The sequence below is a fragment of the Marmota marmota genome, unplaced genomic scaffold (genome assembly GCF_001458135.2).
Source record: "Marmota marmota marmota unplaced genomic scaffold, marMar, whole genome shotgun sequence".
Taxonomy (NCBI): domain Eukaryota; kingdom Metazoa; phylum Chordata; class Mammalia; order Rodentia; family Sciuridae; genus Marmota; species Marmota marmota.
Genome location: NW_025999968.1, coordinates 59,011,485 through 59,029,581, shown reverse-complemented (window position 1 = coordinate 59,029,581; position 18,097 = coordinate 59,011,485). Strand labels below are relative to the sequence as shown.

The following is an 18,097-nucleotide window of genomic DNA, read 5'->3' as shown; positions in this document are numbered from 1 at the left end:
AAGTCCCTGTGTTCCTTCTTGGAAAAGCTTAATTTCTAAGTATGTGACTCTTTAAAACAGCACCCAAATAGTAAAGCATCAAGAAAGGCAATAGGAGATATTGGTATTTTCTTTTTCGTTTATTTAAGAACACGTAATCATTTCCGTGATGGTTGCATGTGTGAGCTTTGCCCCCAACAGGCAGAATCCACACGTGACTCACTGGAGGAGTGGGAGGAGTCTTCAGGGAGCAGACAGACAGGACCGAGGTCTTGTAACATTCGACCCTGAGAGACTTTCAAACCTATTGACTCCAGTGTGCCAGTGGATTCAGAGTTCTGAGTGATCCTGATCATTCTCTTCTTACTTCTCTGATCATTTACAATAATTCCCTGCTAAACACACATAAATACCATCTTATGGGCAATAAAAATATTTTAAAAGTTGTGGTACCTTCTGAATTATAAATAATGTATTATTGTAATCTTTAGATCTTATTAAAAATTATATGATAAACAAAACAAAAAAAAATGTTGTGGTAGAATAGTGTCAAGTGCCATTTATTAGACGAGCAAGTAGGAGTGACAATAAATATTAACAGGATACACTGAGGGTTTTGCTTGGAAACTTTAAGGCATTCGATAAAACCATGAAACATTTCAGAATCCACATTCTCCATGGCATCTGGGAAAACAGACTGCTCCTGCCACCAGATACCCGCTCCAACTGTCCAAGGGGCCAGGTGATGCTGGCAGAGCTACGGGGACGGATGGAGGCCCGGTGATGTCACTTGTCAGCAGGCACAAAACAGGTCCCGAGAGAAACCTTCACTATACTAAAGTCGCGCTCCTGACCTTCTGAGGACTGGCAATATTAAAAGAAACCTGTGGACGGCTTGCTGGGCCTGGCTGTTGTTTTCTGGGTTCCTGGCAACAGAGGAAAAAGAATGGATTTAATCAGTTGAGTTCACTGTGAATGGAACCTTGAGAAGGAACCGCCGCTCCCCGAGGAGATGGCATTAGGCTGCAGAGGGGAACACGGTGTGGAAACGTGCTCTTCCTTGACTCCATTATTCTCCACAACACACGCTCTAGGGAGTTTCCAAGTCCAGGGTCCAAGAGCAATCCAGTTCCCAAAATCTAAGATTCATTCAGTTGAAGGTAAATTACAAATGCAAAGATTGCCTGGTTTGTTTTATTTTTCAATTTTCCTATGGAAGTTCCTGCTTTACCAGATGGCTTTTTTATGAACACATAAAATATTTCTAAACTTCTTCAAATAACATACATCCCTTCTAAAAGAGAGGGGACAAGATTGAACTGACTCTAAATAGGTTCCCCCATCTGTCTCCCTTGGCAGTGGGTGTCACTGGCTCCTATCAGGAAGGAGCCCCCTCTTTGCTATTCATATTCAGAAACATTCACAAACAAATGGTGGAATCCTGCCTGTGGGGGCCTGTGCCTGGTAGGATCGCCCTATAAAAATGCACTGCCACGTGTTTCCCCTGCCAGCCGGGGGATGCTGGCTCAGATTCCAAGGCTCGGTAGCTGCATTTAACATCTTAAATAATGTAGCTGGGCAGGATAAATTATTCAGGCTGCATTGGGATGTGAGTGAGTCCTGAGCCTGCAGCCACTCTGGCTCCTGGCTTTAATGCATGGACCCCCAACAGCAGGAGGAACCTGGGAACGGACGGGACTACTTCAGCAGAGCTCTCAGGATGGCGAGAACACGCTGAGATGTCTTTGTGTCCACTGCTGGCTGCATAGATGTGTTGCTGTTTTCTAAATGTAGAGACTTCTCAGAAGAGGATATACAACCAATCAACAAATATATGAAAAGATGTTCATCATCTCTAGCAATTAGAGAAATGCAAATCAAAACCACTCTAAGATATCATCTCACTCCAGTCAGAATGGCAGCTATTATGAAGACAAACAACAATAAGTGTTGGCAAGGATGTGGGGGAAAAAGGCACACTCACACATTGCTGGTGGGACTGCAAATTGGTGCAGACAATATGGAAAGCAGTATGGAGATTCCTTAGAAAACTTGGAATAGAACCACCATTTGAACCAGCCATCCCACTCCTCGGACTATACCCAAAGGACTTAAAAACAGCATACTACAGGGACACAGCCACATCAATGTTTATAGCAGCACAATTCACAATACCTAAACTGTGGAACCAACCTAGATGCCCTTCAATAGATGAATGGATACAAAAAAAAATGTAGCTTGTACACACAATGGACTATTACTCAGCAATAAAAGGGAATAAAATCATGGCATTTGCAGGTAAATGGATGGAGTTAGAGAAGATAATGCTAAGCGAAGTTAGCCAATCCCCAAAAAACAAATGCTGAATGTTTTCTCTGATATAAGGAGGCTGATTCATAGTGGGGTAGGGAGAGAGAGCATAGGAAGAATAGATAACTCTAGATAGGGCAGAGGGGTGGGAGGGGAAGGGAGGGGGCAGGGGATTAGCAAGGATGGTAGAATGTGATAGACATCATTATCCAAAGTACATGTATGAAGACACGAATTGGTGTGTGAATATACTTTGTATACAACCAGATATATGAAAAATTGTGCTCTATATGTGTAATAAGAATTGTAATGCATTCCATTGTCATATATAAATTTTAAAAATTAATTAAAAAATAAATGTATCACCAGTTTATTTATTTATCTCAACAGGAGGAGGGATTGAAGGGAAGGCTTGATCTAAGCTTTAAGACAATTACATGTCACCCTCCAAAATGACAGAGAAAGAGAAAAAACATCTAAAATAACCGGAAGAATTAACAGATCAGGAATGGAGGCAGAGAAAGGGGAGAGGAGAAGATGGGCACCTGTTTTAAAACCTCATCAAGATGCAAAACATTTTCACACCCCATGGTTTCATGTCAAAATGAAGAGAACTTGCCTTTCCTGTTAACAGCAAGTTTTATTAAAAATTTCAAATTTATTCACCATCTTTGTCCTAACACATTTCAGCCACAGTGACATGGGCCACTCCACTTCACCAGCAGAAAGTCCTGTCTAGAGAAGAGTGTTGGTCGGGTCTGGACCTCCCAACGGTGGATTCCACCAGACCAGAAGCAGTCATGAAGCCATGTCATGGTTTGGTATCTGTTTTGAAATCAATCTCTATTTCCCTTCTGACCCTTCCTAGAATTTAATGCATGGCCTGAGGTCTCTATAGCCTAAAACCCCATTGTTTTTACCCACATTGGGTACAATGTGCTTCAGGATCCACAGAAGGTTTAACAAGGGCACAGACTTGTGGAAGCAGAAGCATTTCAGTGTCATGACCTTGCACTTGGTCTTGTTCTCTGCACCCCCGAAAGCATCTCCCAAGAATTCAGAGAGTCCTCTCCCTTAGAAATGATGCTACCCATGTCTATGAAAATATTTTCCTCAAAGTAGATCCCGGGGGAACATGATTTAAAATGCCAGAACATGATTAAAAATGTCGTCCAGAGAAAATGTCCACAAAGTCTGCAAGAGCCCCAAGAATTTGCATTTTAATAAATTCCCCAAATGCCTCTGCTGTATTGAGATGGTGCCAAGCCATATGCTACAGGGATGGAGAGGTGCCAGGACACCCACATGGGCAGAGCACCACACACTACAGGGATGGAGAGGTGTCAGGGAGCACGTGCACACATGCACACATACACACCCCTGTGTACCAAGCAATCTTTGGGAGGATCCAGGAAAACATGTCCCTGGTTTCTACCTGATCATGGCAGGAATAAGGTCAGCCCATCCCTCAAATAAAACTTCCTACATTCAGGGCAGACCCGGAAGGGAATAGGGGTAGCAGGGAGGGAGGCTTAGGAAGCCTGGGGGCCAGGCACCCTGGGAACCTGTGCCTTGTCCCACTGTCCTCACCCAGCATTGTCTGTGGCCCTGAACTACACCAGCCACCCTGCCCATGTGGCTTCGGGCCACCGTGGCTGACTTCTGTGGGGCAAATGTCCAGCCACAGCCTGTCACTTACAATGCTGTCCCTGAGACAAGCCCTGCACGTCTACAGTTTTCCAAGGACGGCCACATTGAAAGCATCAGGAGATGCTGTAGGTCTGACAAGACAGGGACCTTGCTATAGCTCGTCCTGCTCTTCTCCATGGTGGCTTGAGCTTCAGGCGTTGTGTATCTCGACCCAAAGCAATGGGCAAGAGTTACAGGATGCTGGTGCCTACCCCTTCCAAAACAGCAACATTTTTAGTTAGCTGAGTATAGGCTGTAACTGAAATTGGGCCTGAGGTCCATGACAAAGGGTCACGGGTCCCCAGCAACACCACCTGCTTCTTGTCCTGCTGTGTGCAGCCCTGAGCTGGGGGGACTCCAAACTCACGGACCCAGTGTCTAGACCCTCTTCTAGTTGCAGGGGCGTCCACATGACTCTTGGCAGAGAGGACAAGAGTACAAGCACTGTCAACCCCTGGGAGAGGTCCAGAATAAACCCTCCCCTGTGCAGTTAACACCTTGGGACAGTGAGCCAACGGTCAGGATGGAGCCCCCGACAGGCAGGGCCAAGTTACAAAGGGGGTGAGCTGGTGTTTGGCAACTGGCCGCTCTTCCCTTCCAGCCACCCTCTTCCCATGTTGCTGTAAGGTAACCAGGTAGGGTCACCCTCAGCTGGTAGGAGCCACACCAGGCTGTTCTAGACAGCAGAGGTGCCCAGGTGCCTCCCCAGCCTTCTGAACCAGGAGGCCCAGAGGTGGGGACCAAGAGTTTGAGCTTCCCCAAGTTCTCATTGATGAGTCCTGTGGGTGACCTTGGCACTCAGGCTGCTCCTGATTTAAATAGGGGGTTCTCAAAAATAAATATATAAATAGGGGGTTTTTGAAGAAAGCTGCAATGTCCCTGCCTGACCCCAGGGGAGTGAAGCAGCAATGTGACACAGAGTCATTTAACATGGTCAGTGACCCCAACCTTAATGTCACTTTTAAGGTGGGTCCTAGTGATGCTGCTTGTCGCAACAGCTTGTGACTCACAGTGAAGTGACAGTCCCTGCGCACATGCTCCTCATAGAGCCCTGATGTGACAGTACAGAGCTGTTCTAGATAGGGTGGACCACAATCAAACCTCAGTTAACACCTGAAAATCCCAGGTCCACGGATCACCCAGGTGTGCAGAGGAAGGCACCGGCCTGAACAGAGAGGGAGCTCGTTGCTGGGCAGCTGCTGCTGCTTACAAAGCCAGGCTCGTCCTACCCCAGCCTCCTAGAGCAGAGCAGGCGGCTCCACCCAGCGCTGGTGGGCACGCGTCTCTCCATGGACGGGCCACTTATCTGGCCCAGTGAGCTCCCCAGCAGCTGCCATTAGGAAGAACTGAGGCTGCAGGCTCTCGCAGCCAGGTCACAGCTGGAGGTCTACAGCTGTTCAGGCCCCAGGCTTAGTGAGGGTTTCTGCAAAGTAGTGCAATCTGCAGTCCACAACCCTGCACTGGGGCAGGAGGCTGCTGGGTGCCAGCAGGGGCCTGAGAGGCACCCACAGAAACGCTCAGCGGCACGGGAGCTCTGTGACAAATTGGAGTCACCCTGAGGAGGGCAGAGAGGAGGCTGAAAGGACAACTGAGAAAGGCTCTGGACTCTCCTGGCTGCCCATCCTGGCCCACAGAAAGATGGCTAGCTGCAGAATGGGTGAGGGCCTGGGGAAGAGGGCATGGACTGTGCTGTCTACAGTGGATTAAAGAGCTCTGAGGTCACCTCCACAGCAAGAACGCAGCCACACAGGCCAGGCCCTGCAACTGGAAGCTCTTACAGGGGCCTCTGTGCTCAGGGCCACCTTGACCTGTGGCTGTAAGCTATGGCTCCGTCGAGTGGAAGCTCCCAAGTGACCCTGTGGACAACACTGAAGACTGTGTCTTCTTTGGACCAAGAAGGGAACTATGTACTTCCAGTTCCGGTCCCTCCAGTAAGCATCAGCACGCTCTCTCCTCCTGTAAGTGCGACTTAGCTCTTTAAAACACCTTCCCAGTTTCCAGCCCAGAGAAGACGGTCCCTCTCTCTGGGGTTCTGACTTGTTTCCTAAGGACTATGATGCCCTCTGCTGAGGTGCTGGGCTCCCCGAAGCCTTGTGCACACCTGGGAAACCCAAGGGCAGTTACCACCCACCCCCCGCCACGGGCACAGCCCCTCCACGACTGCTGCTCTTTTTCCACCAGTTAATTATTTAGCTGGTTGCATGTTTCAGTAGCAGAAACCTCTTAAAATTTTTCTCCCTGTGTATTCTCAAGACAGCACTTCAAGCTTGCAGAAACATCCACTCGGAACTCTGAAACATCACTCTCCATTGCTGCTTCCAGACTCATCCGGAGTTCCCCTTTCCCTGTTTACACCACCTGCCTTTAGAGGAGAATTGTCTGGGGCAACCCAATCCTGATCTCCTCCCAAGCACCGGGCCTGGCAGTGCAGACGCACTTGACAGAAGGTGGCCACAGGCAGCTGTGGAAATAATGGCTGCTGAAACGTGCTCTTGGAATGTCTGTGCCTGGCTCTGGGTGGTGGAGCCCCTCAGCAAGGCGTATGCCTTCACAGCCACTACACCCTGCCCTGGGGACTCCACCCAGAGCATCCCTCAGAGCCGACGATTACTCCCTCACTGCACCTCTTCATCGGCAGATTGGAGCTTCCAGAGGAAACCCCTTCTGGAGTCTTCTCTCAGATTAAATGCATCAGCAGATACATGTGCCAAGGAGATGGACCTTGATGGAAAGAACTGACCTCTCTATTTTCCTGCCACGCAGCCAAGGACATCGCTAGAGCTGGTGCCGGGAACTAGCGGTCTGTCACTAGGCCCAGCTTCTTTGGTGCCACGGTCCCCTCATATGTCTTCCTGCATGGCCACCTGGGTCACCACTAATGACATGGCTGAAGTCCTCCTGATACACAGGAGCATCCGTCAGCACTCCCTTCCTCCCCCAGGGCCTGAAAGGCGCGGTCCCCGGCAGGATGGATGTGGGGAGCTGAATCCTGATTGCAGGAGGAAAATTACAGCCTGGCTGCCTGGCAATCCAATAAAGAGCTACGCAGAAAAGAGTGATCCTCTGCCAGGGCCCACGCGGGCGCCATCCCTGCAGGCTAACGAACCCTCCGCTGCAGAACAAACCAGGACCGCCCAGTGCAGTGCACCGTCTGCAGCCCAGCCGTGGGGTCGATCTCCCGAGAGCTGCAGGGGAGAACACCGTGCGCCCTGGGCCCCGCGAGGAACGCTCCAGACACTCCTCAGCTGAGATAGCATTTGTCCAGGTCAGTGAAGGGCGCCGGTTACATTGGTTTTGCCCAAAGTGATTTTAGAAATAAATCTCATTTTCCGCATATTAGCTCTAGTTCATTCATGTGAATAACAAGTGCCAAGGACTCTCCATCGGAGGTAGCACGCTGTGCTCCCCGGGTCCCAGCTGGCCCGTCCCGAGGATGCCATCCCAGCTGTGTTCAACATCCAACAGTAGCCTCAGCGTGTGACGCGCCCTGGAAGCCACGCTTATGAATTCAGCTGCACACCCAACGGGTTCACGTGCACATCCAAGTGAGACCTCAGAATCTGCAAGCTCCAAATGTCTGCTCTTTCCCCCCAAAACCCACTCTGCCAGCAACATCCCTCCTCTCAGTAAGAGCAGCTCGAGGGTCAGCCCCTCTGCTCGCCCCTCAACCCTAGTCCCACCAGGGCCTCCCCAGCTCCCCAGCTCCTGTCACAGATCTCTCATGCACAAACACTTTTTCTATGTCTTGTACCCAGCACCCAGCACCCAGCACCCAGCATCCTTCCATGAGCCAAGTACCCTTGGTCCAAGTACAGATGTGCCTCCTGTGGGGCCAGGTAATCAGGTCAGCAGGGCTGACTTAAGTCCTGGAGAACGTGGCTCAACGAGAACATATGGCAAGTTGTGCGCATTTGTGATTTTGCTGGCCCTGCTGGTAAGTCCCCCAGCCAAGTCACCTTCTCTCAAAACAGGCTCATGGACAACTGCACACGTCAGCTTTGGTGTTGGAGTCACTGCTGGAGGGACAGGTGATACTCAAGGTTGCCCCCCGTTCCCTCCAGCGTGAATGTTCAACAGGCTCCATTTTAGAATCTCACACTACAGGGTAATAGAGAAAGAAACGTCCGCATCACCTGGGGAGGGGGGCTGCTGCTCGGCTGTCTCTGGGCGCTGGCTTCCTTGGACTTGGGAGGGAGAGGCGCCATCTCTGCAGTAGAAGAATGAGTTCAGTGTGTTTGGTGATTAAAAAATAAACCGAGTTACATGCACTGAAGGCTGTGATGCATAAGGAGATGTGCTTGCTCCTATGTAGAGCCCCAGAACCAAATAACCCTAGCCATTGCTACAGTTTCAGTCTGGGTGTGCCCTGATGGCCTGTGTGTTAAAGGCCTGGTCCTCAGCATGGCTCTATGGGGAGGTGGGAGAACCATTAAGAGACGGGGCCCTTGGAAGGAAGAGACATCATTAGAGATGGGTCCTTGAAGGGGATACTGAGACCCTGGCCCCTTTCTGTCTCTCTTGCTTCCTGGCTGCCATGAGATGAGGAGCTCTACTCTGTCATGTGCTCCCCTCCAAAATGTGCTGCTTCACCAAAGTGACAGGACGAATCCATTGTCCTATGAAATTGTGAACATTGCTTCTGAAATTGTGAACAAAATTAAAACCTTTCCTCTTTATAAGCTTTTCATCTCGGGCATTTTGTTATAGTGACAGAAAGCTAATACAACCATAAATACTGTTTTTAAAAATTCCTTTGAGATTATATAATTTTAGAACTGTATCCTTTTAGTAAAATAAAAATATTTTAAAAACTGACTTAAAATCAATTCCTTTCTTGACATAATAGCCTCATCTAGAGACAAGATGAATAGCTGACTAAGAAAAATATACACAGGGCAAATGGGGGGAAAGAAACAGAGGTTTAGATTTGAGCCAAGATTTGGTCAAGATGCTTGATTAATGCTCAAAGTACTAATGAATAAACATTCACAAAAAACTGCAGGAAGTTGTGGTTACACTATAAATGGAAGCTATTTGTGCTTTGTAGAATTATTTAAGATCTGAAGCCTAGTATTTGGAATGGGGGTTTCTGAAGATAGAGTTCCAATTGTAGGGAAAAAAAATAAAAATCCTCATCAAGGGTTGATTGGCTGAAAGTCTTCCCGTGGGATTTGTTCTGCTGCGTCTTCCTCGAAGACTGCTGGGGAGGGATTTGTTCTGACTTTCCTTATCATCAGCCTTACAAATCCTACTGTCCGGAGGCAGCCTTCAAAGATTCTGCCACCCATTAGCCTCTGTGAAAATGAGATAATCAGAAAGATGCTTCAGAAGTGGAGGGGGTCTCCCGCGTTCTCCAACACCCTGCCCAACCAACGGGCACAGATTATTTGTCAAGTGTCAGTGTGGCTGGGTCTGGTAGGGTTGGAGGAAACTTCCTGCAAAGGATCAAAATGCCTCCCCACACTTTTTAAAGCAGAAGGCTTTATAGAAAAATCCTGGGGAAAGAACCCACAAGACGAGTTTTAGATAAACAGGTGGATTTTGCTAATAACCTAGTCCTAGAATATTCCTGATTCTAGACTTTCTCCTTCTAAACATTATCCAAGAACTCGCTACCACTGTGGCTGCTGTCCTCCCCAGGAGTGGCGTCCGGCCGGCCGGCTCTGTGTCAGCACGGTCTCCTGGCTGCCTCTCTCCTGCCCCACCAGCTACTCACGTGTGGTCCTTAGTTCATCTGAACTGAATGCATAGTTTTCATTTTCGTTTTTTAACTTTGTCTCAGAAGTTCCTTTCTTTGTGTTGTCCTTTTCAGAATTCCTAGAAGTAGAACATTTTACAAAGTCACATGTGGCTGCTTGGCTACCCTCAGCCTCTGATGCAGTCCTACCCCAGGAAAGCTTCAGCCAGGTGCCTGGCTCACAGTGCAGGTGTGCACGGTCCACAAGTTCACGTCCTCAGGACGGGAGGGATGGAACCTGTTCACCAGAGCCCCGTGGACCTCATGAGACCCACCTGGTGCTCCACTTTCAGGAACCACTAAGTCAAGCAGGGGTCAGTAGCAGCAGCCACCAGCTGCTGTTATAAATAAAGTTTTGTTGGAACACGGCCACACCTGTCCACAGGCCACCGTGTGGTCTGGGGCTGCTCTCGTGTTACAACAGCAGAGTTGAATGTTGTGACAAAGACCAGATGGCTGGCAGAACCAAACCGCTTACCATGCAGCCCTTTATGGAAACCCTGCGCCAACCTCAGAAATACAGCAAGGTGGGGCAGCGTGCTGGGAACCGTGTCTAGCAATGTTTAGAGGGAGAATTAAAGATATTGAGTTTCAGAAGTTTGGCATAAGTTACTCAATGTCTAAGAATTAGTTCTAGAAAGAGTGTTCCTCGTGGGCTATGTATAATAGCAATACCCACAAACAGCCCAGGTGGCCAACAGCAGGGACTTGGTAAAATGAATGACGAGTGTCTCTAGGACATGTCTCCTCGCTGCCGCAAAACTCACGACAGATGAGAACGTTCGAGAGCTGCTGGGGGCCGTGTGCCCTGGAGCAGCTCCTTTGGAAACTGTGGCGGAAGTCAGGCCTACCCTGTGGCCCAGGGCTCTCTGCTAGAGGTGCGCCCGACAGAAGGACAAACAGGAGTGGGCACTTAGGTTCACAAAAGGACGTATGAGCAGCTCAGAGAGGGGCCATTCCATTCAGAACGGCCCCAACCTGAAAACTACCCAAACGCCCACTTAAAGCCCTAGGGAAAAATAAATTGCACACCGTGACATTGTGGTGACATTGTGTAACTGTCACGCCATCAACATCTGTGTGCCAATGTGGCTCAGCCCGAGTGAGGAGCTCAAGCAGGAAGATGTGCATGAGTACGCGTGACATGAGTCCACTCTGTGACAGTTACAGGAGTCTAGTGTCTGGGGATGTGGGGACAGGTGCCAGAGAATGCTGCCTTTGGTGACAAGGGGCAGACAACAGTTTGACGGGGTCTGAGCAGCACTTTCGGGACACTGAGGATGTTCCAGCTCAGAATCTCAGCAACCAAGCCCTGGCACAAGTGCCCTGTGAACACCAGCCAAGCCACACAGGCATGGTCTGTGCCCTTTCCTATAGTCACACGTCCATGTAAGACTTCATCAAACAAACAAGAATGCTGTGGGCAAGCCCAGGGCGGAGGGCACCCTGTAACCCTGCACAGGGAGGCTGGGGCAGGAGGATCATCACCCTCAGCAATTTAGTTAGGCCATAGCAGATTAGCAAGACCCTGCCTCAAAATAAAAGATAAAAAGGGCTGGGGATGTGGCTCAGTGGTTAAGTGCCCTTAGGTTCAATCCCTGGTACAAGAATATAAATATATATATGGTGGACAAATAATTGTTGATAGAAAATTGACTTCCGGATGGAGTCAAATGACAACAGCAAGTTATAAAGTAACTGTGTGTGTATGTGTGCGTGTGTGTGTGAACACACATGTGCGTATGAGAACACGTGTGCCCGTAGGTACACACATGCGTAGAGGACATGATTACCCTGGGTCGTGGAGCTGTAAGGGATTTGAACACCAATTCTTACACCTATATTTGTTTAATTGTTGTCTACAATAAACGTGCACTGATTCTATTAAAAAAATTTCAAAACGCACATGTGATTTTGATGCAAAGGATGCCGCGCGTGGCAGGAGTCAGCGCCAGGGACAACTGGAAGGAGACCCAGGTCAGTGAGCGAGCTACCCTGTCCTCACCTCCAGACAGGGAGCCTGGTCCAGCACGCGAGCAGCACACACAGGAAGGACCTGAGCCCTAGAACAGGCTCCCTGTTCGCATTCCCACCCTCCCCCGCCCACAGGGGACACGTCAGGAATTTTGCTTAACCTCTCTAGCTCAGGGTCCTCATTTACGAAATGGAAAAAAAATGGCCTCATAAAGTCACTGTGAGAATCAAGACTGCAAAGCTCCACAGGGCTTAGGTCAGAAGCTGACGTGCATGGGACGCCCCAGCATTGGCCAGCTGTCCCGTGGACCCATGGTCACTGCACTGTGGCTGTTGCTGCTCTGTGCCCAGGACCCTCAATGGCTCTTGATCATCTTACTATGCTTTGAGGTCACCTAAGGCCCCCGAACAGACACCAAAGATGTGGCCATGGTCAACAACGGCGAGGCCAGCCTCCATGCTGTGATCCCCCTGAGGGGTAGAGTCGAAAAGAGGCCAGAAAGGTTATCAGAGTGGTGTCCCTTCCTCCTCCCTCCCCCTAAGTCAGGCCCCACGGGGACATGTCTTCAGATTGCTCCACGGTGGCGTCCTCAGAAGGCAGCGCCTCTCAGAACTGCATTATCACCAGCGGCGGGGGGAGATGGATAGCGCCTGTCCCTTCCTGAGGACACACATTTGTCCACTGTACTGAGTGCAGCCAGGGATAGTTTAAGTCCTAGCATTTCAAATTAACAGGTAAATAGCGACAGCTAGCCACGACTGTCAGAGCCCCCTGCAGGGAAGCCACCCATGTCCACAGCCCCCCGCCTTGGAGCACTGGTCCCTGCCCAAGTGCTGCGTCCACACTGGTGGGCACGTGCTCTGGTGGGTCTCGACACGGTCACTTTACAGTGCTTGCAGCTACTGCTGGACAGTGTGGGCGGTCAGGGAGTCTCTGTCCTGCCTCCCGTGGTACAAGGAGCAGGGAATGCTGCCTCCTTTGTCATCCTGAGCAGGGCCTCCTGCAGCTCTTAGACGCCTGGCTTTCCAATGCCCCAGAAATCCCAGCGTACCCTCTCTGGTGTCCCCATCCTCAACAGAGAACAGGAGGGACAGTCCTGGTGCACAGTGTCCTCTTGTGGAAGGAGCTGCAAATGCCAGGCACCAACACGTCTGCTCCAGCCCTAAGCAGCCAGAGCAAGACGGGCAGCTGTCGTCCACCCTGTGCTAGTCCCCGAGGGCCGCGAGGTGAGTCTGTGGCTGGCACATGTGCTTTGCAGTATCGCCTATTTTCAGGACTTAATTTTGAGTAACACAAACCCTAAAATGGCACAATTATGGGTATGTGTGCTGTTGGTGGTGGTGGTAGTTCGCTTGGTTTTCAAAAAACTGACATGTTTTCAGACTTACCTTATTTTAATTTGATAAACAGACTCTGCAAAAAAAAAAAATAGAAAAATCAAAATACTAGTTTTAAAAACAAAATCTCATTGATCGTTACAGATGCCCAGATTCTACTAACCCTCACATTAGTATTGGTGACCTAGCAGGTATTAAGAAGTGACCCCCACACCAAATCATCCAATGGCTTCCAAGAATAAGGAAAGCAGAATTCACTCTTAACCAATAGAAAAATAAGTAAACCTAAGGAACCTGAAAGATAGTGGGTATCCAATTAATATTTAGTGATTTTGAGTTTGATTACCAATATTACAAAAGACTCCTTCAACAAGAAGTGCTGGCACCACCAATCACCACTCTCATTCATTAGTATTGACAATGTATGAGCCCCAGGGCAGAACTGTACAAAGCATCACCTCATTTAATTGTTGCAACAACCCAAGAGTAGTTATTAGTGTCACCAAATTTAATAGACTAGATATTACCTTAGTAGCATCACCCTCTCACGTTATTCTAAGATACATTTTCTATCAGTTTCATTTGTGCCAATGGTAGATACGGTTGGTATATACACACGAACCCCCAAAAACTGTCATTAAATTGCTAATATCTCTAATCAATGGATTCTTGAACTATAGTGAATCTAGAATCTGAAGATGGGGAGTAACAAGCCACAGAGCAAGTCCCCACGCCTGTCTCTCAAGCCTGTGTTCTTCAGGACTCCACTGGGTCCCTCTCAGTCACTCCACTGTCAACCACTTGGCACAGGGAGAATTCTGCAGGTACCAGTCGAGTACCAAAAAATACTTTTGGGGGAAAAAATCATATTTAGTCATTTGAAGCATTGAAATTATCCTCATGGGGAAATCCAAACTGTAACAGGAGACCTTATTTTTCTTTCTACCAGTACATTAATATTTTCCTGCAAAGGGAAATTTAACTTCACACAACAGGAAACAACTTTCTGATGTGCCCAAACAGGTAGGTTTTATCCTAAAAGAAAACTACAGCATTCAATGACGCATCACAGTAGCTACATACCCTTGAAAATAAGCACAAAGTTCAAATAACCCATGTCTCTGGTGAGAAAGGCACTGCCTCCTTGGCTTCCCGGCAGAGGGAAGACCCCACAGCTCCTACAGATCAGCTCCTTCCCAAACGACCCTCGGCTTTCCCGTGGATCTCTCCAGCTCCTTTCAAGGGCTTTGGAGTCAAGGGCTCTTCTGTTTTGGGTTTTGTCTCATTTTTTGTTACTGTTTTCCCAACTTTATTAAGTATAACTGATATTAATCTATTTTATATATATATATATATATATATATATATATATGGATATATATATTNTATATATATATATATCAGTTTTATATGTGTTAAAATTGTATATACTTCCAGCGTGTGGTATGACGTTTTGACATGTGTGCATCGTGAACTGATTAAAGAGCTATTCAATACATCCATCGCCTCTTACATTTAATCACCTTTTTATGGTGAGAACATTTGGAACCTCTTCTCGTAGTAATTTCCAAGCACACAATGCAGTATGATGAGTACAGACACCCTGCTTTGCAATGGATCTCCATAACTTATCCGTCCTGGCTGACTGAAACCTTGCCTGCTTGGACCTACGTGTCCCCATCCCCTCAGCCCCAACCTGGCAGCTGCCCTTTGACTCTGTGTAAGTTCGCGTGTGTGATAGCTCACACTTTCTTTCTCCATTCCTCAATGGATGGACGTTTGGACGGTTTCCCCTTCTTGGCTAACAATAGTGCTGCCATGAATGTGGAGAGCAGGCATCTCTTGGACATTCCGATTCCGCTTTCTTTGGGTACATACCCAGTAGTGGGGTTGCTGGATCACGCAGTGGCCCTGGGCTTCATTTTGTCTGAGCCCCCACCACTGTTCCCATAATGGCCCCTCCTATTTGCATTCCCACCCAGTGTTCAAGGGCCCCCTCTCTCCACACCTTCTCCAACACTGGCCATCTGTCTTTTTGACAATAGCCACTCTTGCAGGTGGGAAGTTCTATCTGCTCGCCCTCAGTGTGTCATTTAAAAGAGCTCACGAGCTCATCAGCTTCATCTCTTATTACCAAACTTCAAAACTACATAAAAATTTACACAGGAAAAAGTTACCTTTTTTCTTTCTCCGAGAGGAACAACAGCAGCAGAATACGATGATCAGAACAACTATCAGGATAAACACCGACACGCATAACACTGCGAGCAGAGCGATGGCCCAGGTGGGCAACGATGCACCTGACTTTTCCGTGTTGTCTGCAGGGTTGAAAGGAGAGGAGACATTTGAGTGAGCTTTGCCTCGGATCATGGACTGCCTCGCTCTACATTACAGTCTGTTTTCCACTAATGCCAACAGGGAGCCTGCTGTGGCCAGGCACCAGAGGCCAGCGTCCCTTCCATGAGCTCAGTTAGTCCACACTGGTCAGCATCTCCATCATCATATTTATTGTTATCCATAAATAACTGCTGAGGAACCCAGCCCAGGTGTGAGTTGGGAGCACCCGATGCCCTGAGAGGCAAAAGCCTGGGCCCGGGGCAGAGGACTCTCATCACACCCGCACCTTCTGTGTTCACTCAAGAATCAGCCTCGAGCAGCTGCTGCCGGGCAAGACTGGAGAATGACGGGGGTCTCGCTCCTGGGGGCCACTCTGAGGTTCCAGAGCCAACAGGAACAGAGCCGGTCACTGCTAAGGAAGCCAGGTGCAGGATCTAGTTCTCAGGCTGAAATTGCCTTCCCATAGCTCTCAGGAGCCACCCTCCTCGGGGACTGCTTTGCCCTCTGATTGTACCAGGCAGTCAGGGGGTCACAAGAGAAAAATGGCCAGCCGAGGAGGAACGGGCAGGAAGTTAAAGGAAGCGGGCACAGCAGGAAAGAGAGAAAAAAGGCCATTTTGATTTTTTGCTGCCGTGTCTCAGAGCTCTCCAATCCTGGCTTTTTATGTTGTTATTCAAATTCAAATTTTAATTAATTCAAATTAGGTGTATTAACTATTCAGTGCCTCTGTTACTGTCCCATTTTGAGTGCTTGATTATCACAGCTATGGGATACCTCTGTCATGACAGAAAGTCCTACCGGGCAGCATGGCCGGGCCATGGTTTGTGGGAACGACACTGGTGCTCCCAGGAGGGCCTCGTCCAGCATTTCGCTTCTCCCTGCCAAGCCACATGGAAGCCAAACCACCACTGTCGGACTGTGAATTGCTCTAGACAAACAATTGTCACTCAGCCCTGAGTGAGTGAGTTGCATCTTGATGTAAATGTGTGCTACTTTATTAGATGCTACACATCAAAAAATATTAAAACAGAGTCTTCCTCTGAAGGAACATGGAGTTGGCTTTGAAATTAATGGTCATTCAGCACTTTGGAACCAAAGGCCAGAGTTGAAAATCACACTTGGATGTTCTTCCTTAGAGCTTTCCTTGAAAATTGACCTTACAATTATAGTTTGCCATTCCCATGTCTGTGCCAAATGCTCAGAACAGTGTGGCATTGCTAGAGATGATCACTTGTGCCTTGTGTCTAACACCTCCAAACACCTGGAAGCTGATTCATGGGCAGGTCAGGACCCAGCTGCAGAATCATCTACATACTTGTCTAAAAACAAGAGCTGAAATTCTGGGAACTCTATACATTGAAGAATTATATAATATAAAAAAATATGTGTCTTGCCTTCCTACACAAAGATTCTCTGCTTTGTCTGTAAAGGATTTTTTTAAATTTTTCTTCTAAGAAATTGAGAAATATTAAAATAATTTTGAGTTTCTCTTTTGAACACCTCACATTTACTGTCATATCAAACGTCGAGGAAATCAACTGTTGCTTTCATTTCTCCTTATATATCTTATGATGTCCAAACAGGACTTACCTTTCTCAAGGTCAAGGACTGACTTATTTTTCTTATACTCCAAGCACCTGGAACATATTAGGCATGATGGATGGATGGATGGATGGATGGATGACTAAGATGCTGAGTTCCCTTCTGTCTCCACACAGAGAAGTCAGGCAGTTGGCTGTAGCCAAGTCATACCTAGAACTCACCTTTCTGTCCATATTAGGATGCTCAGAACAGAATTGTAGGAATGTAGAGAAAGTCAACTATTTTTCTAATGTCATCTATCTCCACCTTACTCATTATCTTTCTGAAATGAGATAGGACAGAAAGAGACAAGAAAAGGGCCCCAAAAATTGTGATGGGGAGAAGATAGAATTATACCCTTTTCTACCATACCTCCCACCCCCAGACTTGAAACACTAACACAAGCTCCTCATTTTCAGAGAGCAAGCTTATTATCCCCTTGTTCCACAGATGGAAGAACCCCAAGAATCCTCTGGAATGCTTGTTGGATGTGCAGAATCAAGGGATTTGGAATAGTGACCCAAGTGATTGAGATGCAGGTGGCTGAGGACCCACACTCTGAGAATCCCTGGTATGTGACAAAAATGTAAACACTGCCCAAGAGTAACTCCATTCATTACAGGGTGCTCCCATGTGCCCCCTCCCACAAATCCGTAAGAATAGGATTAAGTCAAGAACTTCATCAATCTATTCTCAATCTGGAGTTGAAAATCAGCACTGTGGGAAAGGTTTATGACTGACAAGAGCTTCGGGCTTCTCTTGAGGCCAGACTTGGGGAAGCCAGTCAGTCTCATGCCACTGTGTACCTGCTATGTCCTCTTTGGCCTCCATCTCACTCACCAGTAACAGTTCTTGCCCAGAGACTCAAAAAATGTGTGGGAAAGTTCTGAGGAGGCTCTAAGTTCCAATGCACATGTCTGAGATTGCCACTGTCACCCTGCATCCAGTTTGATGGGCTCTTACAAAACTCAGCTTGCAAATATGACAAGTTTTCACAATAAGGGAGCTGGCTCAGGTTAAACAGTAAGGTCTGGCTCAGTATGTCAGCAATCGGCAGGACCCGTCACCTGCTAAGACATCATGCCGTGGCCTTTCCCACCCTCCTGCCAGCTCAGTCTTGACCTGACAGCCTTTCCTCTGACCTAGAAACCA

General features: G+C 48.1%; 1 protein-coding gene across 2 annotated transcripts in view; it reads right to left on the bottom strand.

Annotated features, from left to right (window-relative positions):
- Positions 1 to 523: 523 nt before the first annotated feature.
- Igsf5 (immunoglobulin superfamily member 5) overlaps positions 524 to 18,097 on the bottom strand; it is a 36,661-nt gene continuing 19,087 nt past the window's right edge. Inside the window, exons 6-10 of one of the 2 annotated variants that reach the window (XM_015478786.2) lie at positions 15,205 to 15,345; positions 13,079 to 13,103; positions 9,695 to 9,795; positions 8,112 to 8,185; positions 524 to 905 (exon numbers count right to left, since the gene is read on the bottom strand). In XM_015478786.2, the coding sequence (XP_015334272.1) occupies positions 810 to 905; positions 8,112 to 8,185; positions 9,695 to 9,795; positions 13,079 to 13,103; positions 15,205 to 15,345 (437 nt within the window). In that variant the 3' untranslated portion in view covers positions 524 to 809. Of the gene's footprint in view, positions 906 to 4,561; positions 4,573 to 8,111; positions 8,186 to 9,653; positions 9,796 to 13,078; positions 13,104 to 15,204; positions 15,346 to 18,097 lie in introns of those variants that run through there. The other variant, XM_048803692.1, reaches the window with a different exon arrangement.